We start from the raw sequence: 25,662 nt of genomic DNA on the forward strand, positions 1-25,662 counted from the left end.
TCTCCAAAAATCTACTAGAATGATTTGCAAGGTTGCAAGATGCAAAATAAATTGTACTAGCAACTTATAATCAGGAGCTGAAATTTAAAAAACAGGAGTACTTACAGGGCTTCCCTGGTGGCACAGTGGCTGAGAGTCCGCCTGCCGATGCAGGGAACACAGGTTCGTGCCCCGGTCCGGGAGGATCCCACATGCCGCGGAGCGGCTAGGCCCGTGAGCCATGGCCGCTGAGCCTGCGCGTCCAGAGCCTGTGCTCCGCAACGGGAGAGGCCACAACAGTGAGAGGCCCGCGTACCACAAAAAAAAAAAAAAAAAAAAGAAAAAAGAGTACTTACAATAACACCAAAAAAGAAAAGGAAAAAACTTGTTGATAAATCAATAAATCTGAAAAAAGGCATCAAAGACCTGTGCCCTGAAGACTATAAAATATTGCTGAGAGAAACTAAGCATAACTTAAACAAATGCAGCAATATACCTTGACCGTGGGTTGGAAACTCAAAACTGTTAAAGTATCAGTTCTTCCCAAATTGACCTATAATCTAATTCAATTCCAACCAAAATTTCAGCAAGATTGTTTTTCACAGAAATTGACAAACTGATTCTAAGATTCATATGGAAATGCAGAGGACCTGAAATAGTCATAACAACTCTGAAAAGGAACACAGCTAAAGAGTGAATATCACCTGATTTCAAGAATTATACAGCTATAATAATCAAAAACAGCACACCACTGATATAAAGACAGACAACTCGGCCAGTTGAACATAAGAGTCCAGAAATAAATCCACACACATATGGACAACTGATTTTTGACAAAAGTGCAAAGATAATTCAGTAAAGAAAGTATAGTCTTTATAACAAATGGCACTGGAACAACTGGGCATCCACATGCAAAAATATGAACTTGGATGTGGACCTTGCATCATTCCCCAAAATTAACTCAAAATAGATCACAGACCTAAATGTAAACCTGAACGCTACAAAATCTGTGGAAGAAAACAAAAGAGATGATCTTTGTGACCTTGCATTAGGGAAGATTTCTCAGCTAAAACATCAAAAGCCCCGTCCAAAAGAATCAACTGGTACACTGGAGTTGATCAAAATGTTAAAATTCTACTCTTGAGAAGAAAAAAAGGAAGAAAAAAGAAAGCCACACTATGAAGAAAAAAGAAAGCCACAGACAGGGAGAAAGCTTTGCAAAGCATAAACGTGAAAAGGGACTTGCACTCGGAATACATAAAGAACTCTCAAAATTCACCAATAAGACAACAACTCCACTTAAATAACCAACAAATCTTGAACAGACACTTCACCACAGAAGACACACAGACGGCAAATAAGCCCACAAAAAGATGCCCAACGTCATTAGGGAAACGCAAATTAAAACCACAATGAGATACCCCTCCACACCTGTTAGAAGGGCTGAAACAAGAGAGCAACCACAGCAAGTGCTGGCGGGGATGCTGGCGGGGATGCTGGCGGGGATGGGGAGTGGTGTGGGTGCTCTGGACCAGCTCGGCGTTTCTAGAAGGGCAAACCTGCACACAAATACACGACCCAGCCATTCACACCTAGGTGTCTACACAAAGGAATGAGACGTGAACGTCCCGGCAAAACTTGTAAAGGAACGTTCACGGCAGCTTTATGAGTAATGGCCAAGAACTGGAAAGGACCCCAAGCATCCACAGGTGAGTGAAGAAACAGACTGTGGCAAATCCGTACAACGGAGCAAAAACAAAAACAAAAAACCCAACTACTGACACGACCACACAGAAGAATCGCAAGATAATTATGCTGAGTGGAAGAAACCAGACCGAAAGAGAGATTTCATTTATATAAAGCTCTAGACAAGGCAAATCCATCTAGAGTGAAGGAAGCTGCTCGGTGGCTGCCCGGGGTGGGGATGGGGGGGACAGGCCGGAGGGACCGCCAAGGGGCACGGGACACTTCGCGGGTAAGGGACGGTTTCTTCACCTTGACTGTAGCAATGGTTTCACGTGTGTACACATTTGTCAACGTTATCAAACTGTACGTTTTAAATATGCACAGCTTATTATGTTAATTATACCTTTAAAAAGCTGCCTTTAAAAAAACTATACAGCAATTATCCCAACTGGAGCTTTTATATTCCAGGACTCATTTGTTCCACGGCTTGAAACAATTCCCAAAGGTCGACGACAAGTGTAAACGGGCAGCAGAGGCCACCATTTCATCTGCGGTCAATCCCAAGCGCGTCCTTTTCCATCCCCAAAAGATTCGCAGAAATGCCGTGGCCATGCATTCAAGTCATTTCTTTGTCCGGATCAGGAACCTGCAAGCACTTCCTATAAAGGACAAACCATATTTTTGGCTTTTTTTTTTTTTTTTTTTGGCTTTTTGGGGCCTGCGTTCTCACTCCAGCTGCTCCAGGCTCCCACAAAAGCAGCCACAGGCCAAGTGGATGCCACGGGCAAGGCCGTGAGCAGATACAGCTTTATTTACATAGACGAGTGGGCTCTGGCCTCAGCCCAGGGCTTCTCCCAGGGGGGCCCAGGGGCAGCGTCACCTGGGAACTTGTAAGAAATGCAAATTCTCAGGGCCCACCTCAGATCTAGGAATCTGAAACTCCGGGGGGTGGGACTCACAAGCTAGTCACTGAAGAATTCTGAAGCCCAAGCTCTAGAGCCACTGGTCTAGAAAACCAGCAAGAATGATGGACTGAACCGGAGGCAAGAATGAGCACTAACAGAAAGCTGCAGCCCACACTCCGCAGGAGGCCCTGGGCCTTGGGCGGCCGGTGATGAAACGTGTCTGCCGACTTCGCCACAGGAGAAGATCTCAAAAAAGGAGAAAGGAAAGCGAGACGTGTCCTGACAAACCTCTATTACTGAACAGCTCCTGCTGGTTCTTTTCACTTCTTGACAAGGAGTTTTCAACCCACTTTTAAAAGGCAATTCCAAAATTGTCTTGGTTCACATTCTCCCTTGACTGCCTCCGCTCGACACTCGGGGATAATTAAACCTCAGAACGAGGGGTCTGAGTCATTCCTCCAAACATCAGTCAAGACCACACTCAGCTGGAGACGCTGAATGCAAGACCTTCAAGGGCGGTGAACCCTGTGTGGACACGTGTGCACACACATGCACACACACACTAGCAAGAAACAAAACACTGCGAGAAAATAAACCCTGGTTATCCGAGGGTTGCTCTGGTTAAGTCACAGATCACTGGCAGTACCGCATCGTCCTTTTTAAAGCAGCTCTTTATGCTCTTCCTTCCCGAATGCTTAAAATGCCAAAACCTTCTGCAAATTCAGAGAAACTCATCAAGAAGATGGAATAATTAAAATGCGGAACGAAAGAAAACCAGTTTCAAGATGGAAGAACAAAGACGCTTCAACCCCGCCCTCCTCTCAAAACCCGCCAAAGCCCCCACCCTCCAGCAAAGGAGCACCTGCGCGGGCGGGAGGAGGCTGGGCCGGCAGCGGCGGCCAAGGGCCACGGGCCACGTGGACAAGCGCGGGGTGCGAAGACGCCAGCGACCACGGCGGGCAGAGAGGACGTTTCTCGGGAGCAACATCAGGGGCTCATCTGCAAGTGTGTCCGCGGGACAGTTCGGCGGACCCCGAGTGCCCAGCCATGCCACCCCACCGCTGCCCACCATGCTTCCCCACGACGTGAGCAGACGACAAAGAACCACCAGCGTGGGGAAGGCCGAGGCCCCAAAACCAAAGGGTTTCAGAGGAAACCACCGTTAACATCCCTGGGGATAACAGACAAGATACTGCATCCATGAAACGAGAACAGGTGAGCGCTTTCACAAAAGAAACGAAGAACAGGAAAAAACATATTAAAAATTAAAATCACAAAACCCAAAAGTCGACAGGCAAAAAAAAAGTATTAGATGAGAAAGTGGAAGAAATCCCCAGAAATGACACGGAGAGAGGCCGACGTCCAGCCGGAAGGTGCTCCAGAGGACAGGAGAGCAATGGACCAACAGCCGGGACTCGCCACTAGGCACCTGCAACCGGGCAGATGGCCCGCACCAGGCCTGCCGCAGTCACCTGCCTGACGCCGGGCTCAGAGGGAAGAGGCAGGGCACACGCCAGGTCCGGCACCTCAGTCTCAAGGAGGGGGACAGCACCTCACAGGGGAGCAGGAAACAATGACCAAGCCCAGGACACAGGACGGACAGGAAGTGAGGTCAGGACGCAAGAGCTACTGCAGACAGGAAGTGAGGTCAGGATACAAGACCCAGAGCAGACAGGAAGTGAGATCAGGACGCAGGACCCAGAGCAGACAGGAAGTGAGATCAGGACGCAGGATGTAGAGCAGACAGGAAGTGAGATCAGGACACAGGACCCAGAACAGACAGGACGTGAGATCACGACGCAGGACGTAGAGCAGACAGGAAGTGAGATCAGGACGCAGAACCCAGAGCAGACAGGAAGTGAGATCAGGACGCAGAACAGACAGGACGTGAGATCACGACGCAGGACGTAGAGCAGACAGGAAGTGAGATCAGGACGCAGGACCCAGAGCATACAGGAAGTGAGATCAGGACTCAGGACCCAGAGCATACAGGAAGTGAGGTCAGGATGCAGAACCCAGAGCAGACAGGAAGTGAGGTCAGGATGCAGAACCCAGAGCAGACAGGAAGTGAGGTCAGGATGCAGGACGCAGAACAGACAGGACATGAGATCAGGACGCAGGACGTAGAGCAGACAGGAAGTGAGATCAGGACGCGGGACCCAGAGCAGACAGGAAGTGAGATCAGGACTCAGGACCCAGAGCAGACAGGAAGTGAAGTCAGGATGCAGAACCCAGAGCAGACAGGAAAGTGAGGTCAGGATGCAGGACCTAGAGCAGACAGAAAATGAGGTCCGAACACATCCGCTGGCTCAGGGTAAACACGTCCCACAGTCACAACAGTCAGCACGAAGGGTGGATTTATCCAGACCTGAGATGCAATGGCATGGGCAGGCCTGGACGGATGGCAGGCACAGGTGACTGAGAAACACGGGTCAACAGAGGATAAATCGTGAACCAAAGGAAGCCCCTGCCCAAAGCCAAGTGGAGAGTATAGGACAGGGTCACTGGGTTTGTGCCTTCGGCTCTTTAGCCATGACCCCAAGTGACAGTAAAGGTAAGAGGATGCCCACATCGTGATAAGAACAAACATCAAACCCTCAAACCCCAAAAAGACAGAGAAGCGACGTCCGCGTACCTGGGGAGCAGGGGCACAAGCCCGCATCTTCCACCACATTACAAAGCGGGCCTTGCTGGGCAGCATGTGGCTAAAGGTCACCTGTGCCCCGCAGTGGGAACGGGCATCTGGAAGAAAAAGAGCCCCCACGGCCGTGTCCACCCAGGACATCCCGATCCTGCCTGCGAAGGCCGAGTCACAGCCAGCGTCAGCTGGCCTGGACCTTGAGGACGTCGGAAGCAAACAGAAGATCCCAACTCAGCTGCCCCAACCAGGGGCGGCAGTGACAACCAGAAGCGCACACAAGGACCGTCCGGCAGCCAGAGGGTGAGCATCAGCACGTCTACACTGAGCACCAAGTAAATCAAAACGGACAACAGGCAAACAAAGACCCTGAGCTTTCCACGTGGCGGCCCCTGGGGGAGGCAGCACCGCTTCAGGGCTACTCAAGGGACAGGGAGCAAGGAGAAGGACCCCCGGCGGGCGGGGCTTCCCAGCCCCCTGTGTGCTCCAGGATGGGCTGGAGGGCCTGGGCCAGCTAGCTCCTTCCGTCAGCACCAATCCTGGAGACAACTCCATCCATCGCTGGGCCCACAGCCTGATGCTGCCTCGTCTAAGGGCAGAGGGGCCGGCAAGGGGCCGGGGGGAGGGACACAGGCCCGCCGGCCAGCACTCCGAGCAGATGCATCACGCTGGTCGACGGCCCAGTCTATACGGCGGACCTTCCCGACACTTCAGAATCAACAGCTCGAGATGAACAAGAAGCTCCCACGTGTATCAGAAAGTCTCGGAAGAACTTTCGAGAGAGGTTCCCCTGGACCCACCTAGAGACCACCTAGCAATGCACCTGGGGCACCTGAAACAACGCAGCACAGCTCAGGACGGCGCCAGGCCCGGCAGCGCACACTACACACTACAGGACCGCGGCCCACAGAGGTCTGGCTGCCTCCACTTGTGGCACCTCTGGCCCTTCTCTGACTGCAGAGCGGGGGGACCAGCAAGCGCAGTCACCTCCTGTGGCAAGGGCAAGCTGCGCAGCAAGGCAGTCGCGGCGGGGCATGCATGGGGCCTGGACGGATCCCCCCGTCACAGCAAGCCCTGACGTGGATCAGCGGGGCGGGTGTGAGGCTTCCAGAACGGAGCACCTCCCGCCCCGGCAGCGAGCGCTCCACCTGCAGGGTCCACCTCTGCCCACGACGGACAGGCGCCACCAGCGCTAAGCCCGGCCAAGGCCTTTGCCGACGGGTCGCCCCCGCCCCTCACACCCCTCACGCCACCTGGCAGCTGTGGCGCTCCTTCCCACTCTGGCTGGGCTCCCTGGGGCCACATGCCCTCCAGCGTCCAAATGAGGGCACCTTGGTTCCCTGTGCGCCACACAGAATCCGACACCCAGGCGGGGCGCGGAAGGGGCCTCAACTAACGACACCAGGGCCTTGAGCAGCAGAAAGCACTGGTGCGGCCCAGCCGATGGCACCATGCAGCGAGGCCCTGTTATGCCCGCTGCTCAGGCACACGCCATCCCCCTGGGCCCGGCGGGGGGCAGGCAGGCCAGGGCCGGGACACGGCGGCCAGCGGGACGCACAGCAGGGCCACCTCCTCCTGCTCTCACGCGGCCCATTTCTGCCTCTGCCTCTGCCTCACCGTCGGGCTTGGAGCGTGTGGCTTGTTTACTAAGAAACGCACACGTGTGCGAACGCGTCCCCAGGGATAAAAGCGAGGCCCCTGGCGGGGACAAGACGTGAATGCAGGAGGGCTTGAGGGAATTGAGGTTCACAGGCTGTCTCCTCAAATCGCCGTCTGAGGACAGACCCGCGATGGGTCCTTCTCCCCTCACCGGAGGCCCGGCCCCAGGGATACACAAAGGATACGTCAAGAGCAAGCACACACACTGATTCGGGGGCCTCACGGGGGGACGCGAGGGCCCCGGCCCCGGCACACCCATGCTGGCTGACTGCGGGGGCCGGGGCCGGAAAGGGTGGCAGGGCTCGGCCCATACCCACGCGCTGCAGGTCAGGACGGGCGAGGCCGTGCGCCATGGTGCACGGTGCCCCACGGCACAGCCAAAGCAACTTGCACCAAGTCGGGCCCTGAACATCCATTCCCGTCAGGCCCTCCTTGTTCTCCTGTGACGCTCAGTACTTACAACCTTCTGCTGATAGGCTGGCTCTTCTGGCAGAGCTGGGCATCGGCCCGACACTAGCCTCAACCAAGGAACCCGTCCCGAGCTCGGAGGGGCTGTGGGAACACGGGCCTCATCCTCTCTGGAGACACGTGGACCATGCCGGAAAGCCGGGGGCAAGGTGCCCGTGGCCAGGGGCCAGGCGTGTCTTTAAGCTCCGTCTTCTCTTTGGGCACAAAGCACTGACGTGCCTGCCCTTGGATTAACATTCTGGCAACTCTCTGTGGTCAGGAGCTCACACGGATGGAGGCCCTCAGCAGGTACAAAGCACTGTAGCCCTAAGGGACCCTGCAAACTGCTCCCTGGGAGGCTGTATCCCCAGCACAGGGCCTGGAACCTGGGGGCCTCCCCAGCCGCACAGCCACGGGGCACCTGTCGGGAGCCTGGCCGCCCCTACACAGCCCAGAAGAGCTTCAGAACATCGGGCCATGCCAAGGGCGTGACCTCATCCTCGATCAGCCACTGCTGCTCTCAAAATTCTCATCCTTCTTAGGGTAGCTAAAATGAGTCAACCCCCTTTTTTTTTTTTTTTAAATCTAACAGGGTTTTCAGAGATTTGAGGTAGGATAAAGGTTTGCTTTCCAAATGGGGAAAAAAGGGACGTTTTTCAATTCTCTCCATTCCACCTCAAACCGAAGTGACAGGCACCTGGAGGCCGCGCTGCGCACCAGGCTCCCTGCCCTCCTGACCCCACTCACCCAGAGAAGGACACAGATCCAGGCGCAGGAACGAGAGGACGTTCTGGGCAGGGAAGAGTGTGAGCGACCCCAGCGCACGGCGCACCTGGGCAGAGCCCAGGGTGGAGTGGACACAGGCACAGAGACGGCCTCTGGGCTCAGGGACAGTGAAATGTCAACAGACGCAGCCCCATGGGAGGCCCCCGAGACACGAGCCACTGGGGAGGAAGCGGCTGGGTTCCATCCATGACCCCCAACAATGAGAAATGGAAGACGGCCCAACGCTCACGTGCAGAGAGACCATCTGCCGTCAGCAGTCACCTTACCGCTGCCCGACGTGAGGCAGCCCCTACCGAGACTGGTACCCACCCCACCACCCCGGGCTCTGGCTTGGGGGCAGGCGCGTCCACATCAAGGGGCCGCATCTCAGACTAAACCACCTGTAAGGGAGCCGTCAGGAGAGGATGGGCCACACGCTGCCATGAGGTGTGGGGCATGGCGGCGGGGGGTGGGAGAAAAGCCATCAGGAGGGACCGAGTCCCAGTAGGTGGCCAAAAGAGGGACAGTTTAGGCACCAGATAATGGCAGAACGATTGGGACACTGAAATGGGCTGTATTTGGTGACACCAAGCAGCAGGAGGGGGAGGGAGGGCAGAGCTCCGGGAGAAGCAGACCGGCCACTGTCGCTGGTCAGGCAGCATCGCAGAGGGACACTGAACCCACCAGGAGAAAGTTCACGGGGACAGGATGCTGGCAGGGTCTAAAGTCTGCCCACAGATTACTTATTAACCATGGAGGGAAAAGGCAGACCCCACTCACGACAATGATCGAAAGCTGCCGTCCCCAAGGGGAGGCAGACTCTGAGCCTCCTGCAGCTTCACGATCCCGCCCCAAACGCCACCTGACACCGACCAGGAGACACGCCAGGCACCCCGGCTGGAGGATCCACAGGACGGCTCCCGCCCTCCAAATGCAGTGTCAGGCAGGACCAAAGATGGGGAGGAACTCAGGAGACGGCCCGGAAGAGACGGCCCAGGGCGCATCCTGGCGGGTCCCCGGCAGAAGCAAACCGCTGTGAAAGGGCCAAGAGAGACAACGGGCTCAGGACGGGGCAGCAGCTGGGCCCCCCGGTGGTCACACACCCAAGGACCACAGTGATGGACACTCCCTCCAGCATAGCAGGTGTGAACCTTGGTGAACCTGCTCTCAAAGCTTCACTGCAGGTTTGAAGATTTCTTAAAAAGTCCCAAACCAAGGAGACGCAGCAGGTTTACCAACGGCAGCAGCAGCCACGCCACACAATGAGGACACGGGATCGCGCACCAAGAACGGGCCCGGCGCTCTGGGGACGCCCAGCTCGCGCAGGGCAGTGACCGCCTGCGATATTTAGGCTGCGCTGAGTGATTTTTCTAAGACGGACCCAAAGGCGTCGTCAGAAATCAAACAGCATGAAAAACCTAACTCTCAAAATTCCAGATTTCCTGAACAGTAACAAACATGGTTATAAAAACAAATGTCAAATTCCAGTTCAACTCTCTGGTACAATGATCCAGAATCCAGCACGTGAGGACCTGGACCAACAGGGAGCAGGGGAATGGTGACGCCCACACCCCACACCCCCGGCCCCGGTGCAGCCAGGCCTGTCCGAGACCCAAGCCCCTGGCTCCTGCCGACAGGAGATGTCGGCCCGTGACCCCGCCCCACGGGCTCCTCCCTCCCAAGCCCCCAGCCCAACAGCAGCAGGACAGGGAAGGAACCTCCCTAAGCGGGTACACACTCCCTTGCTTCCACCGGAGAGGACCGCTGCTGGCTTGTTTACCCAGATCACCACTTGAAGAATCACCCAAAGTTGTCCCACTTGAAATCCCATCCCATCAGCCTTGCTCTGAAACAGAATGCAGGTCTTCCCTCCCGCCATGGGGCCACGTGAAGGTTGAACTCGGCTGAGGAGGGACTCCCGCAGCCCGTCCCCGGGCACCACCTGCTGGCATGGCTGAGGTGGGCGGCCGAGCTGGCCCACGCACGCCTGGCCTGCACACAGCCCAGAGGCCCCCAGGACACGAGTGGCTCCCAGCCTCCCAACAGGACCACACGCAGGGGCCCAGGCCAAACGCACCACTACCCGCCCCCCACCTCGGACCCCACCCCCTGGAAGTGGGCTGAGAACTTGCAGGTCCATTGGGGTGGCCAGCATGGGGCACACTGACCACAGACGGCACAGGCCCCAGTCCACCCGTGAGCCCGCTGCTGGCACAGAGAGCTGTGGCCGCCTGGCTCACCGTGTGCTCTGCTCACAGCACCTGCTGGCGCCCGCCCCACTGGCCCGGCTGGCTGCAGGGAGGCCACCGTGCCAGCCCGCTATGCCCACACATGGCCCCGGCTGGGCTCCCGGGACGGCTTGTCGGGCCCGCTGCCTCCTGTCAGATGCCCCGGCTTCGGAAAGAGAAAAGGGCTGGGGCAGCCGGAAGCTCACGCACGGTGCTGGGCCTTCATCGTGACCGACGCAGGGGTGGGCACCCCACCACCCCACTTCGCGGGCGGGGACACTGAGGCCCGAGGAAGTAACAGGGCCTCGGGTCCGATGGAGAGGCTGGCAAGGCCAGGATCTGGGCCCGGGAAGCAAGTGTTTTTCGGTTGTTTGTCGTTTCTGGTTTTGTTGTTTTTTGTAAAGATCCAACGTTTTATTTTTTTAACCTTTCACTGCAGCACACAGCTTGTGGGACCTGAGTTCCCCGCCCAGGGATGACACCCGGGCCCTCGGCAGTGAGAGCGCAGAGTCCTGACCACTGGACCGCCAGGGAAGTCCCAGGAGTCAGGTTTTAAGAATCCATGCCCCTAACCACTAAGCTACGCTGCCTCTCTAAGTTTCAAGGAACTTCTACTTGACCAGAAATACCAAAAAATTATACTTACTACTACTTGCACAGAGAAGATGGGGGTGGGGGTGGGGGAAAGGTTAAAATCAGATCCAAAGACAGTGATTTCTGCTTCACTGTGGGCAGCGGGAGAGGCCGGGGAGAGCCCTCTGAGCGATTTCCAAGTCCTTCTTTTCTTTAACCCAAACACAAAGAGCCACCCTCACTGCGGTCACTGCAGGCCACGCCCAGGTTCCCACCACTGGGTCTTCCTTTTGAATCCAGACAGTGGCGTCACCCCACCCAGCGGGCAGACCGGGCGGTATCTGCAAAACAACAATCAAGGACCCTCCTTTCGAGAGCCAACGGCGGGCCGCACAGCCCCACTACCCTGTCTCTCATCCATAGTCAACAGCTAAGACAAAGCTGGACGGAAGAGCAGACGGTGACCTCGGCCCCCCAGGTCCAAGCCCGCGCCCCCCCCTGCAGGAGGCCAAGATGGGGGCGTCTGGAAAGCAAACATCGGGGATGGTCCGGGTCATCAGCTCAGGCAGTGCAGCGCCGGGGCCGGGGTGCAGGCAGCGGGGCACGGCCGCCCCGGCCAAGGCCACCACCCAGGCCCCAGGGGCCACCCCGTGACCTCAAGGCCCTTCGGGGCTCCAGGGAAGGGATGCCACCCCCACCCCCACCCCAAGCCTCACCACCCACACCTCCGCAAGGTGGCGGAGCACAACAGCGAGTGGCCCACCCGGAGGACCCGTGTCTCCCGGGCCCCGTTACCGTGGCCTCCTGAAACCAATGCCAAACTAGTGGAAATCACGGCTGGGGGCCGGGCTGGACCCAGGGCCACGAGAGGGGCACGAGCGCCAGTCATGCGGGAAGCGGTGTCCGAAGGTAGAGGGAGGACACCAAGGGGCCAGCGGTCCTGGGCTCGGGCCTCCTGGGCTCCCAACTGTCCTGGAGCCGAGCCGGGTGGGGCTGCAGGTCCGCACGCTGGTCCCCGAGCTCGGCGTCGGCCGCCCAGCTGCCCCGGAGCAGCTCTGACCTTCCTCCCAGTCTCCCGGGAAAAGTCAGCGTCCGGCCAGCGGGCACTCCTGCCCCGAGCTGCCCCCAAGCTGTCCAGGGCAGGGGTGGGTGTCCGCCTGCTCTGGGCCCAGCGTGCCACCCACATCTGGTGACACGCTTAAAAGGTGGAGACGCGGTTCTCTGTGTGGGGAGAAGCATCAGTTTCAGAGAGCCCATCACTTCGTCTTACCAGAACTTTCTCCAGAAACTGGGGCAGGAGGCAGACTTCACAGAGAGAAGACAGCCTCACGCCAGGCTCGCCGGGCCGCCCCTCGGAGCCTGACACGCTCCTGCCCTGCCCTTCCCCACCCCGGGCCGAGGCCCGGCCATCTGTCCAAAGCCTGACCCCGACCAGGGCACACGCGCAGCAGCCCTCGCAGAGGCCTCCCCAGGACGCGAAGACGGCCCGCGCGTGGTGGGCAGAGCCACCCCCGGCCCCTGCAGGCTCTCTCCCAGGCCCCACGAGCAGGGCACAGCGCGGACGCCCCATCACGAACGACGTCTGCATCCAGGTCCGCCCGCCACGCTCCACCGTGAGACTCGCCGGCAGCCCCTCCTCCAGCAGGTCACTACGCCTCCCACTGTGCCCGGCTGCACCAGAGTCTCTGAGGCACGTGGGGTCTCCTTGTACAAAGATGGGTGTCCAGCCACAGTGACAACAGAGGGGTGACTGAACCAGCAGACAAAGCATCAGACTCCAGAAAAGGCAGAGCGCTCCTACAGCTGATCAAGGCCAGACAAACAGCCCGGTTCAAAAAGGGCAAAGGACTCGAACAGACCTCTCTCCAAAGAAGACACACGCATGGCCAACAGGCTCACGACAAGATGCTCAGCATCACTGATCACTGGGGAGCGCGAGTCAACAGCACAGCGAGACACCACCTCACACCCGTGGCCGCCATCAAAAAACAGAAACCAGTGTCGGCGAGGATATGGGGAACCTGGGACGCAGGTGCACCACTGCTGTGGAAGGCAGTACGGAGGTCCCTCAAAAAGCAGACACAGAATTACCGTGTGACCAGCCATTCCACGTGTGAGAACGTGCCCGACAAAACTGAAAGAAGGCTAAACCCACTCACAACAGCGCTATTCAGCGTGGCTAAAACATGGAAGCAACCCAACTGTCCGCTGTCTGATGACAGATAAACAAAATGTGGTCCATCCATCCAGTGGAGTGTTATTCTGCCTTACAGAGGAAGGAGATTCTGACACCTGCTCCAACGTGGATGGACCCTGAGAACACGATGTCGAGTGAAATAAACCAGACACAAAAGGACGAATTCTGTGTGATCCCGCTTCTGTGAGGTCCCTGGAGGAGTCACACTCACAGAGACAGAAAGGAGGAGGGTGGGGCCCGGGGCTGGGGGAGGGGTGGGCAGTGAGCGTCTCATGGGGGCAGAGTGTCGGTTTGGGAAGTTAAAAAAGTTCTGGAGATGATGGTGGTGATGTTTGTACAACAGCGCGCCTGTGCTTAATGCCACTGAGCTGTGCACTTAAAAAAAAAAAAAAACTGGGAAATTTTATGGTACATATATTTTACCACACACACCAAAAAACCACGTATAAGGAGAATTACAGAAAAAAATACTAAAAATAACAAAATGGCCGACTCCATTAGCAAAAAAGGAATCGAGAGCTATTCACCTCTCACATTAACAAAGCTATTCTGAATGACGGTAACCTAACGTTGTGAGAAGGTAGGAACGTGGGCGTGTAACTGGCACACAGTTTAGAGAAAGAATTTTGGTAACAAAATCTAGAGCCCTTAAAAAGGGCCTACACCCTGCGGGGGTCAGAGTCTCCTGAGAAATGCCCAGGGATGTGCACGCAGATTTAAGCACACACAGTCACCCCACGCGACCAAAGATGCCAGAGAAGTATAGAGACACATCGTGTGCATGAATAATTAAATGAAAGAAACAGGCCAGGGAGCTCGCTCTGAGCCACCAAATCTCCTACGAGAAACTCACCGAAAGTCCCAGGCGTCTGAGGAGATGCACTTGCGGTGACCACTGATCTGAGCCACCTCAGGACCCAGGCCCTCCCCTCCCCTCCCCGCAGGGGCCAGTCAGCCAGTACAACCATTTCGGAAAACAGCTCAGCATGACCTCTGACCCAGCACAGCCCGTGCTCCAGACACACGTGCACACGCTTGCACCAAGGACGCTCCACACTCCTGTTCGCAGGCGCTCCCAAGTCCATCGACACAAGAGTGGGGACAGGCTGGCGTGCGCCCAGCAACCAGGCCAGCAGACCGCGCGACAAGACCCAGGGGAGAGCCAGCAGCCTCGCTGGACACAGGTCCAGACACAGGGGGACGTTCAGGATGGTGTCCTGGAGGGGGGGGCAGGAAGCAGCTGGCCGGTGTGCATGACTTTCCGTGGTACCACATGCTGCTGTGCTGAGGTTTCTGCGAGGGATCCGTGGTGAGATGCTCCCTGAAGCATCACTTGTAATAACAAAAACGTGGCCCAACCCTCGGATGCAGAATAAATGCCAGGACCCTCAATACCACAGATTACTCGCAAAAACGCTACGTGGCTGTAAACACTCACAGACGTGCACAGACATACGTGCACACAGGGGTGTGTGCCCAAGGGAGGGCTGTCACCCCGCTCGCAACGGCGGCCCCGGATCCTACAAGGCCCCCGCAGGGGACGGTGTCTGAGACGGCGGGGATCCAAACACAGGCCGGGGACCGGCTGGCACTAAGACATTCTCGACGATTTTGTTAGATGCGCTAATGGCAGCGTGGTGGCGATTTTCTACAATTCTGTATCTGTTAGACGGATGTTGAAACACTTAAACGTGAAGTGAGATAATGCCTGGGGTCTGCTTTTAAAGAGGAGGAAGGAGGGGCTTCCCTGGTGGCGCAGTGGTTGAGAGTCCGCCTGCCGATGCAGGGGACACGGGTTTGTGCCTGGGTCCGGGAAGATCCCACATGCCGCGGAGCGGCTGGGCCCATGAGCCATGGCCACTGAGCCTGCGCGTCTGGAGCCTGTGTTCCGCAACGGGAGAGGCCACAACAGTGAGAGGCCGGCGTACTGCCAAAAAAAAAAAAAACAAAAACAAAGAGGAGGAAGGAGCTAGATGAAAAGAAACGAGTAACACGATGGCACGTGTGGAACCGGGTGTGTGGCTGCGTGAACTGACCTCCCGACTTCGGGGCACTCTTGAATCTCCCAGTTTATAAGTCACAGACACATCACCATGGCACTGAGAGACAAGCGCTGGTCCCTTCAGGCGGTGGGCTCTGCTGGGCAGGATTCTGTTCCACTCACCCCGTAGCAACAAAGGCACAGGCCCAGGCGGCTCCGGAGCGTCTGCGACTCTCTCGCGAGCCCCAGTCACGGCCTGCGTCCCCATCCCTCCGCCCGCTTACAGCCGCCGCGGGACCAGGCTGCAGGGCTGCCTTGTGGAGTCCCGGCCACAGTCCTCAGCCCCGGGGACCCCAGGGCCTCTGGCACGGGGACGCATGAGAGAAATCGCAACACAAGTGTAAGTGTTTAACAGAACATTTAAAAGACTAATTATGTACGTGATGCGTGAGAGGCCTCCAGCTCAGGTAGTTAAATCCCGAGGGGCACTAAAAACCACGGGAGAGCCCCCAAGTGACTCAAGACCACCTCAATAGCAGCAACGGGAAAATGAAAGCAAGTTCTCCCCAAACAGGAGACTCCAACCTCCCCTGCAGGACGCCCGCCCCGCGGCAGAGACTGGACACAGGGCCGGCCTCGGGCCGCACTGTCAGCTCGGTGGGGGGCGGCAGCAGTGGAGGCCTTCTTCCTCGCCGTGGGGAAGGAGCGTGATTCGGAATCCCCGGGCCCTCACGGCAGGCAGGGATGCCGAGGACCCAGCCCGCAGGGGTGCCAGCGCCGGGCAGGGCAGGGGCCACGTTCTTGGTCCTCTGCAGTCGCACCCGTCGGCACATGGCCCAGCCCCAGCTCCGCTGCAGGTGGCCGAACCCCGGCTGGGAGGAGGGTCCTGAGCGTCCCCCACCAGGGAACCCAGGACCCCGCACGGCCGCTCAGGCCATGCGGAGCACAGCTTACCTCCTGGAGTGACGCGGGGCCAGCCCAGGGCCCACCTTGGTCTCACAGTCTAAAGAGCTTTATAAATGCAGAAAAGACACACTAGGGTCAGGCAAGCTAGGCGACACTTATTACATACAAGGATGTTAAAAAAAAATCACAGTTTTGATAGTTCTGCAAAAAAAAACTTAGCAAATTTACAACAAAACTGTCAAGTAATTAAGGCTAGGCACTTCACACATGAACTTAAACTGCTAATTAAAATCCCCTCGCTTAATTGACTACATTTGCATATCATTCAACTTGGGAGTATAATTTTTTTAACGGTTTGGGCAACGTGGTTCGAACGCCAGGAAGCGGGAGGCGGCAGGTGAGGGGAGCCAGCAGCCCCAGGCGAGACCAGGGAAGGCAGGGCTGGGACCCCCGGGGCTTCACGCCAGGCCTGGGGTCCCCACCCCAGGTGGAGAAGGAAGTCGAGGCCAGCAGAGACCCCCCGCCCCCAAGGATTCCCCCTTGCAGCCCAGCACCTCTACCTTGCCTTGACCTCCGGTGGGGAGGGGCCAGGGGATTCCAGAACTACCCATGGGGCACATGCACCTGCCCCTCCTCCAGGGGCAGCACGGCGGCCCCCCTGCCACATCTGCCCCAACTCCACCAGGGGCTCACGGAGCACCGGCCCGCGGTTCCAGAGACACACCCGCCCCGCAGGGGGCGACGTCTTGGGGTCAGACAACCACACCCGCCTACACCCGCCTCCCAGCCCAGCCTCACTCGCGGCGGCTGGAACACAAAGCACTGGGGCGCCGAGGCCCCACCGTCTCTAGGGCCCGGCCCACGCCCGGCGGGTCCACGTGAAGACTGTGCACCTTGCCGTCCACGGCTGGACCCGTGGGTCCCCGTGGGAGGCACCCCAGCCGCACGCAGGGTGAGAGGGGCTCTGCGGGGCCAACGGCCCCTTTGTTCCAAGGGTGGAAGGGCAGCAGTGAGTCGATCCAGGAGGAGAACGCCGGGCAAACAGGGACGCGTCCACGAGGACGGGCCGGAGGAACCGTGAGCACGGCCGCGACCCCGGAGAGCGAGGAGGTCGGGTGTGAAGGCAGCACACGCGGCCACTGCCGCTGCCACGTGGATGCCTCGCCCACCCGCCGGGCCTGAGCCATGAACCAGGGCCACGGCAAGATGAAAGAACCCTGAGGTGTCAGAGAACAGACGTGGACCCAGAAAGCAGGCCACTCACAGGCCCAGTCACAGCCCCGCAGGCCGTCCAGATACCCCCAGCCTCAGCGCCAGGTGGGCCGCCGGCCTCCACAGGGCTCGGGGCCCGCTTGGCTGTTGGCAGCAGGTGTGGCTGGGACGGCCCATGGATGTGGAGGTGGGCTCCCGTGCTGGGGTGGTTTCCTGCACACGAAGCGGGACAGACCCTCGGCCCTCCCGGAACACGCTACGTGGTGCAGGAGAGGCACGGGGGCGCCCCTGCCCAGCTGGGAAGAGTGGGGTGAGGAGAAGACCGTGCCGCCAGGCCCAGGTTTGGGGTAGGTCCCCAGGCACCAATCACAACCACCTGGCTCCTGTGACGACGTGGCCAACAGCTCCTCGGGGGCTGAGGGAGGCCAGCGCGGGCACACAGGACCACCTGACATCCAGTGGCTGACCCCAAAAATGCATCCATCGCCCCTCGCCCCCACCTACAGTCCTGACATTCAACCCAGTTCCACGCTGCTGGCCACATCGCGGGGAGCCTACTTTCAACAAGAGATGTTCCTTTCGAAGTAGCCCACCAGCATCCCAGCGGAAGCCACGTCGGGGCCGACGCCACACGAGGCCTGTCCAGGGAGAACGTCCCTTGGACCCCCCATGCAGACCCAAGCAAGTGTGAAGCAGGGCGAGGATGCCCGACACCTACAGGACAGCTCTGTCCACTCCCGGGAAAGCTCCCCGCTCTCTCCTTTTCTAGCCATCGACAGCCAAGCTGCCAGTAAACCTTGACGATTAGTGATTTCATGCCTCTATGAGTCATTCAACGAGTATTTATTCCAGGCCCGGAACTGGGGACCCAGCCGAGACCAACACCCCCCCGCCCCATGAAGCCGACAACACAACCACAAACACACAACCCCAGAGCCGGCCGCAACAAGGGCTCCCCGGAGAGCCCAGACCGCGGGGCAGGCCTGACCGCTGCGGGCTGCGCGGCCCACAGAGCCACGCCAACTTCCTGAATTATCTGTAGCTGCAAAATCAAGAAGTCGCAGTGTTCTTTGAGTCTTTCTAAATCAAAAATGTAAAATCAGAGGAGACGCAAACGCCAAATACCCGACAGCGTCCTGTCTGCTCCCCCGGCCATCCCACTGCGCTGAAGCAGGGGCTTCTAGAAGTCAGCCCTGCGTTCACAGACGGCAGCATCAGAGCTGTGGTCTGCTCCTCCCCTGCCCTGGGGCTGCGTGGGGGCCCGGGCCACGCTGGCACAGGTCACACCGTGGACACACATGCAGCCCAAGGCCCCGCCTGCCCCACTCCACTCACACGGACACACGGACACCGTTCGCAGTGCTAACCCAACTCCGACCAAAACCAGCTTCAGACCCCACCGCGTGGGCCCCACACTCCCGGAAACGACTTCCCGTCCCTTCTCTGAGGCTCGGATCGGCCCTCGTTAACCCACGGATGCGTGTGGCCCGGAGCCCCCGCCCCGCGATCTCAGGGCCCAGCCCCCCTGGACTCGCCCCATCGCCCCATGACCAGTGGGCAGGAGGAAAGGAAGGGCCCTCGGAGGAATGGAGCCTTCTCCCTCTCCCGCGGCCCTCACAGATCTTAAGGAAATAATTCAGCCTCTGTATTTTAACTCAAAACAAAGAAACTTCTAAAAAACATTTCAGTTGAAACTTGCATAATTCTTCCAGTGGAGAAATCCTCCCCAACTTTCGCAATCCTTAGAAAGAGACACATTATTGCTGCTTGTGTAACAGTCTCCGGGCCACAGAGAGTCCGGCCGCCGGCCACGGACACCTCCCGCCAGACAGCCGGGGCGCAGGGCCCGGAAGCACCGCCTCCCTCAGGCCCTCCCGGCGCCCGGCGGTCACCCTCCCCAGACTTCCTCGTGGGCCTCGCCTGGCATCTCAGACAGACGGTACCCAGACGCGCTGCAACGAAGCGTGGGAGCCACTGGCCCTACTCTCGAAGCCCCGCGCCGACTGAGGGGCCCCGGGGGGCAGGAGGGTCGGAGGCGAGGGCCACTCAAGGACCCTGCTGCCCCCAGAGAGACGAGGGCCCCGCCCAGCTCCAAGGAGACGTCCTGGACATCGGCAGGATGGCTGAAGACGGGCAGACGTGGCCCGCTCACTGCACAGAGACTGAGGGCCAGCCCCCCACGCCTTCCCTCCCTCACACACGGCTGACCACAGGGCTCAGGGCAGCAACCAGAGGCTCCTCAAGCTGCTGTTTCCCTTCTGACAAGGCCCCGGCCTCACTCTGGGGCCTTCGCGCTGAGGACCAGACCGACCCGCAGACCCTGTCCTCCTGCACAAGGGGCGGGGCCCGTCCGGGAGCCTGGCCTCGCATCATCACCCAATGGCACCCCGCCTTCTCAGCTGAGCGTCCAAAGCCAGGGAATCACCATGGAGCCCCATGAAAACCTCGAGCAAAACAAGTGGACAAAGGGACAGCCGAGGGACTTCCCCGGCAGCCCAGGGGCTAAGATACCCACTCCCAATGCAGGCGGCCCAGGTTCGATCCCTGGTCGGGGAACTAGCTCCCGCACGCATGCCGCAACTAAGACCCGGCACAGACAAGGAAAACAGATAGATAAATAGACAGATACACAGGTAAAGAAATAAATATCTTAAAGACAAAACAGGACAGCCAAACCTCTACATCTAGGGCCAAACCTGACGGCATCCGGTGAGCACAGCCCCCCGTGAAAGAGGGAGTGCCGGGAAAGGCATGCTGGCCAGAGTCCCTTCCAGTCTGTCGCTCGTTCCTGATTCCATGCCCTCCGGTGGCCATTTCGGCTTGAATGCACAACACGCTGAGAGGCCCAGCTCTCCCTCCACCACAGCCACAGCCGGTCCGCAACAGACACCAAGAGACTCAGCACTCCTCCACGCCAACAGCCCGGCCGGGTCTCTACTTTGAGGAAACACTGCTCTCTGACTAGAGAGCCGTCACCAGGTGACGCAGGGAAACTGTTCCAGCGCTAGGAATTTAGACAGACTGCACCGTGGACGCTCCCACCACACACCACGGCGACCATCGGCCCACGAGCCCCTGGGGTGCAGGCAATTCTACAAAGAAGACTCCTGCGAGGACTCAGCGTCTGAAGGACAGAGGCCAGCGAGCGACACCAACCCCGGTCTCCAGTCTGAGAAGCGGGACCCTCCGAAGGCACAGCAGTGCCCAGGAGCCTGTTTCTTAACCACACAAGGACCTGCCAGGCTCCAGCCCCGGGGAGACAGCACACCCCCGCCCCGCTGCCTGCTCGGCCCGCGAGGAGCCCTCCCGCGGAACGAGGGGTGCGTCCCAGGCAGCAGCCAGGCTGGCAGCACCAACGTCCCGCCATGACTGATAGCAGCCGTACCGTTAAAACACCAGTCCGGTTTGGTTCAAACGCCATCAGATAAGGGACAGAGCCGACTGGGCAGAAGAAAAGGGGAGGGGACCGTGGGAAGGCTCTGAGGCCCCCATCTCCTCGCCACACATTCCCAGCAGCAAAAGGACACGTCCTCGCCCCGCCTATGACCTCATCACTTAAACACCCCCCAAAAAACACTGCCAATGGCCGCTACTTACTACAGTCCCCCTTTCACAAGTGAGGAAACTGAGGCAAACTTGCTCAAGGTCAGGCAGCTACTGAGGAACGGAGTGAAGGACAGGGCGAGGACATGGGAGCAGCCCCATGGGGCTCCACGTTCTGACCCGCCCAGCGCGGGACACCAAGGCCAGCAGCCAGGGCCCCGGCAGCCCCGACAGCCGTGGGACGGCCAAGAGCACATCCTTGGGGCCCCCGTGGTGTGGGGGGCATCACTGAGGAGGGCCCCGGCTGGCACACATGGACGTGCCACCTTCAAGGATTTCCAACTCAGGCTGGAGCCCCGCTCCCCCACTCGGTCCCACGCTGGGATTGCCGCCCCACCGTGGTCAGGCCGCAGGCACAGCAGGGCAAGCGAAGGCCATTGGGCACCAGGACCCCACAAGAGTCCCTGGCCCCTGCCCACTGCTGACGGCAGAGGACACGGGCCTCCGTTTGGCAGGAGACCCGGGCGACCCCTAGGCCCCCAGCACCTGGAACACGCTTCGGCTCACTTCATGGCCCCGGCACCCAAGGCCCCCACAAAGAGTGGCGCCAGCACACTCTTTGTTCCTTTCTGCCCTCAGCCTTGGAAGATCAAAAACATTAAAATAAACTGCAAGAAAAGTGAAGAATCAAAACACAAACCGTGAATAATTTGTCGAGCAGGGAGTGGGAGGGGTGAACAGAGGCGGGCAGGGCGCCGGGAGGGGGTCTTCCCAGGCAGCTTCTTCCAGAACAAGCAGGGTCTGGGCAGCCATGGGTCCCCCCTGATCCTGAGGCTCAGACCCCCCCTTCTCACGGGTGGGGTGTCCCTGGCATGTAGACAGGCTGTGCTGGCGACTTCTGGAAAGGACCACGCACCCCAGAATTCCCAACCGCATAGTCACAGAGAGAAGGCAGTGAGCAGAGTCCCAGGAACAGGACAGGCGGCGAGGCCGGCGGGAGGAGTGGCCCCCGAGGTGCAGGAGTGGCAGGAAGGCACAGAAGCGTGTGAGCGGCCAGCCAGCCACACGGCCGAGGCCCGGAAGGAGGGACACCGGACCGCCGGCCCATACCACCACTGCGAGGATAGGCCGCGCTGACACTTCGGCCTGGGGACCCCAACAACCACTTACAGCGACCACATCTTCGTCATCACTGGGGAGATTTTTTTTAACCGGTGAATGAGCTTTCTGAGCGGCGCTGGGGGGAGCACAGAAGAAGAAAGAGTGGTGCTGACCATCTGTTGAAATCACCAGGCACGAAAGCCCCCTCTGACCTCTTCTCTGGGACTGTGGCTCAGGGGACGGTCCTGCCTTCTCACCTGGCAGTCCCTGGGCCCACAAGCTGAGCCTACGGACACCCATGTCCAGAAGAGCAGAGCCTGCTGCAAGAGGGCTGAGGCCCGGGCCTGCAGCTGCAACAAAGAGCCCACCCCAGGAAGACAGCCACAAACATACACGACCCAGATTCGGACACAGACACAGACACACACCCTGTGAGACAAGCCCCTCTGCGTTCCACCCTGGGGTAAGTGACCCACCACGGGCTTCCCCAGTCGGCCAGAACCCACCACCACCTTGCACACGGGGCTCCCTTGGGCCACGATGGCTGTCGAGGGGGCGGGCACCCCAAACAGAAAGGCCCCCAGTGTGCAGGGAGCGCCCACCACGCCACCCAGAGCCAGCTCCCAGTCTAAAACGAAGGGCCCGGCCAGCCTGCTGGGATCCGCCGCCGGCCGTTCCCAACAGCATACTCCCCCACCAGCGCTGCCCACTCAGACTGTCCCTCCCGCCCAATCCCAGCCCCATAGTCTGCAGACAGCTGCCACCTGGGCGCCAGCCTAGCCAAGGGCAGAAACACCACAAATCCACAAACGCACACGGTGGCCCCCTCTGAGCGCAGGCGACAGGCCCTCACTTCCCCTCCCCTCCTCCGCTCCCTGAGACTCTGACACTCCGCTGGAGGGGCGCCCAGAGAAAACCGGGCGGGAGCATCTATTCACAGATTTGGAAAAAAAAAAGTTTGATGCAATAGCTGAATTAATTAGGCCTCCCAAGAATAGCTGAGCCAATGCAGCATTCTGTGTGTGCAATTTAATAAGCCTGGATATTTAAAAGAAAAGTTACAAATACTCGGGGAGAGGGGGGAGATGTCACAGAAAGTTAGCGTGGACCCCACTGAATGGCTTCGGCGTCGAGTGGCCCGGGAGCTGCCAGGCTGGATCACACAGATCCTCCGTCTGGCAAACAACAGGGACTAGGCCAGCGGCCCTTCCCCGCGGCGCCCTTCAGCGTTTCAGAGGGAAGGAGAGAAGGAAACGTGCACATCCAAAACAAATCGCAGGCCGGCGGCTACCCTGACACTCGGGGCCCCGGTTGCCCGCTGACCAGTCCCCGAGCCCAGTGCCAAGGGGCCCTCGCCCCCGCACGGGGGACTCTGGGATTCACTCCCTGGCAGGCCAGGGCAGACACACAGAGCTGGAGTCGCCGAGTCTCGGCCCCCTGCCACCACGGCCCGAACACCTGGCTTCGGTTTAGTGTCTGTCTCCCAAACCTTCAAGGCACAAACAGGCCCTGCCCGGCCAAGTTCTGCCTGCTAGGACACAGGGGCAGGCGCCCCTCTGTGTGCCAGCCCGGGAGCGTTAGGGCCAGGGCAGGTCCCTTCCGCCAACTCGGCCTGGACACCTCCTTGGGCCCCAGGAAGGCCTGGGTTCCCGGCTCCAGCCTGGACACGGCCGGGATCAAACTTCCCGGGACTCAGGGCAGAAGAGTCCGAGGTCTGAAGCCTGCCCCTCCCGGCCCAGCTGGGCACCGGCTACGGGCCTCAGGAAGGCTTCACCCACCCTGGCCAGCCCTCGAGGCCCCCAACCAGGCAAGCGGCTTGTCCTACGAGTCTGACGGGAGGATCTTCCTCCCAGATACATGGCCATCTACGGGGACGCCAACGCCACCCCAAATTTCCTTAAAACCAAACCAAACCCTGAGACGTGTAGGGGAGGCAGAGCCCCTGACCCAGAAAGAACCCCCACCCTCTCCGCAGCCCGCCCTCCTACTCACTCCCCGGGCCCGGCCCTGGCGCGGGACACTCACCCGGGGCACCCGCCGCTTGTACTTGTTGCCGTAGTCGAACTTCTCCTTGACGTCGTCCAAACAGCGGCCGAGGCGCGCCTGCTCCTCCTTGCCCGTGTAGTCCTGGCTGAGCAGGATGTAGGCCCGCCAGTTAGCCGAGTCGAAGCCCCAGTGGCAGGTCCGGTTCTCCAGGGCCTTGTGCGAGTGCACCACGAACTTGTGCGGTGGGTACATGAGGCGGCAGTCGAGGCACTGGATGCAGGCGGCGCTCGGGCTGTTGTAGAGCTCGGGCACCAGCAGCCCCTTGCACTTGCCGAAGCACTCGTGGTACACGCGCACGCTGCGCTCGCTGAGCTCCAGGCCCAGCGCCAGGCTGGCCGCCAGCTCCTTCTTGCAGGGCGGCGGGTAGGCGCCGCCGTACAGCAGCGCGTTGCACAGGCGCTCAGCGTCCGTCTTGGTGATGAGCCCGCACGAGGGCGCCGAGAAGGGCAGGATGCCCATGACTTTGAGGATCTCCAGCTGGTCGGCCGTGCAGCGCGAGCAGTAGATGTGCAGCTCGTCGCACACCGAGTTGATCTGCTGCAGCGAGAAGTCGCGCAGCACCGAGTTGAGGATCTGCGGCAGACAGAGGCGCTTCTCGCCGCCCACCACGAAGCACGAGATGGTCTCGCCCTCCAGCACGGTCTCGCAGCGCTCTGTGGAGCGGTCGGACGGCATGAAGAAGGGCCCGGGCAGCACGGGCGGCGGCGGCTGGATGGCGGGCAGGTGCAGCACCGGCGGCGGCTCGGCAGCCGCGGGCACCGGCGCCGGCACCGCAGCCGCGCCCGCCTCCTTGGAGCTCTCCTTCTTGTAGGCCTCCTGCGCCCAGCGCGCCGAGAAGGCGGCCGGGCCGCCCAGCGAGCTCATGGAGCTCAGGTGGAACTGCTCCAGCGTCTTCTGCAGCCCCGGGTGCGGCTGGAAGCCGCCGCGGCCGCCCGCCGCCCCCTCCATGGTGCGCTCCGGCTCCCCAGGCCGCTCCCGCTCCCGCGCGCCCGGGCCCCCGCGGCCCCCGCCGCTGCCCCGCGCGCCCCGGCGGCGCCCCCGGCCCCGGCCCCGGCCTCCCCCCGCCGCCGGCTCCCGGCCGATCACGGCCGCGGCCTCGGCCTCGCCCGGCGGAGCGAAGGGGAAGGCGGGCGGGGCGAAGGGGTCCCGCCGCTGGAGCCCGCCGCCGCTCGGGCCCGGCGCCACATCCACGCGCCCCGCGCCGCGCCCGCCGCCGCCGCCGCCCGGGCCCCCCGCGCGCCCCCCGCGCGCCCCCCGGGCCCTAGGCGCGGGGCATGCCCCAGCGCGCGCCGCCAACGCCAACGCCAACGCTCGCGGGCCCGGGGCTCGCGGGGGGCGCGCGGGCAGGTGCCGGCGCCGCGAGGCGCGAATCGCCGCGGCGACCGAGGCCGAGGGGCCCGGGAGGAGCGGGGGCGCGGGCGCGGGGCCCGCCGGGCCGTCCTCGCGCGGCGCGCCGCCGCCGCCGCCCCGCTCCTCCCACCGCGCGGCGCCCGCCCGGCTCGTCCCGGCGGCGCTGGCCGGCCGCGTCGCGCCCGCCGCCGGCCTCCCGGCCCGGCCCGCGCCCACCCCGCCGCCCGCGCCCGGCTCCGCGGCCTGCCCGCCCGCTCGCGCGCGCGCGCGCGCGGTTTCCGGGACGGCGGAGCGCCTGTGGGGCGGCCTCAGACCGCGGCGGCGGCGGCGGCGCGGGGCTCGGCGTACATCCTCCCGGCGGCTCGCTCCAGCTCGGACTGAGCGCCGGGCGCTGAGCTCACGCCGCCGCCCCGCCCCGCGCCCCGCCCCGCCCCGCGCCGCCGCCC

General features: G+C 60.4%; 1 protein-coding gene across 2 annotated transcripts in view; it reads right to left on the bottom strand.

The window, feature by feature from the left end:
- Positions 1 to 24,866, bottom strand: part of SKI (SKI proto-oncogene) — a 60,172-nt gene extending 35,306 nt beyond the window's left edge. For both annotated transcript variants that reach the window (XR_016390563.1, XM_030763961.2), the window contains exon 1: positions 23,846 to 24,866. Coding sequence is in view for 1 of the 2 variants with exons in the window: in XM_030763961.2 (XP_030619821.2) it covers positions 23,846 to 24,814 (969 nt within the window). In the remaining variant the exon portion in view is untranslated. The remainder of the gene's footprint in view (positions 1 to 23,845) is intronic.
- Between the last annotated feature and the right edge of the window lie 796 nt (positions 24,867 to 25,662).

The sequence above is a fragment of the Delphinapterus leucas genome, chromosome 1, assembly GCF_059928025.1.
Source record: "Delphinapterus leucas isolate spDelLeu-1000000601 "Yukka" chromosome 1, BTC_Dleu_Yukka2, whole genome shotgun sequence".
Taxonomy (NCBI): Eukaryota; Metazoa; Chordata; class Mammalia; order Artiodactyla; family Monodontidae; genus Delphinapterus; species Delphinapterus leucas.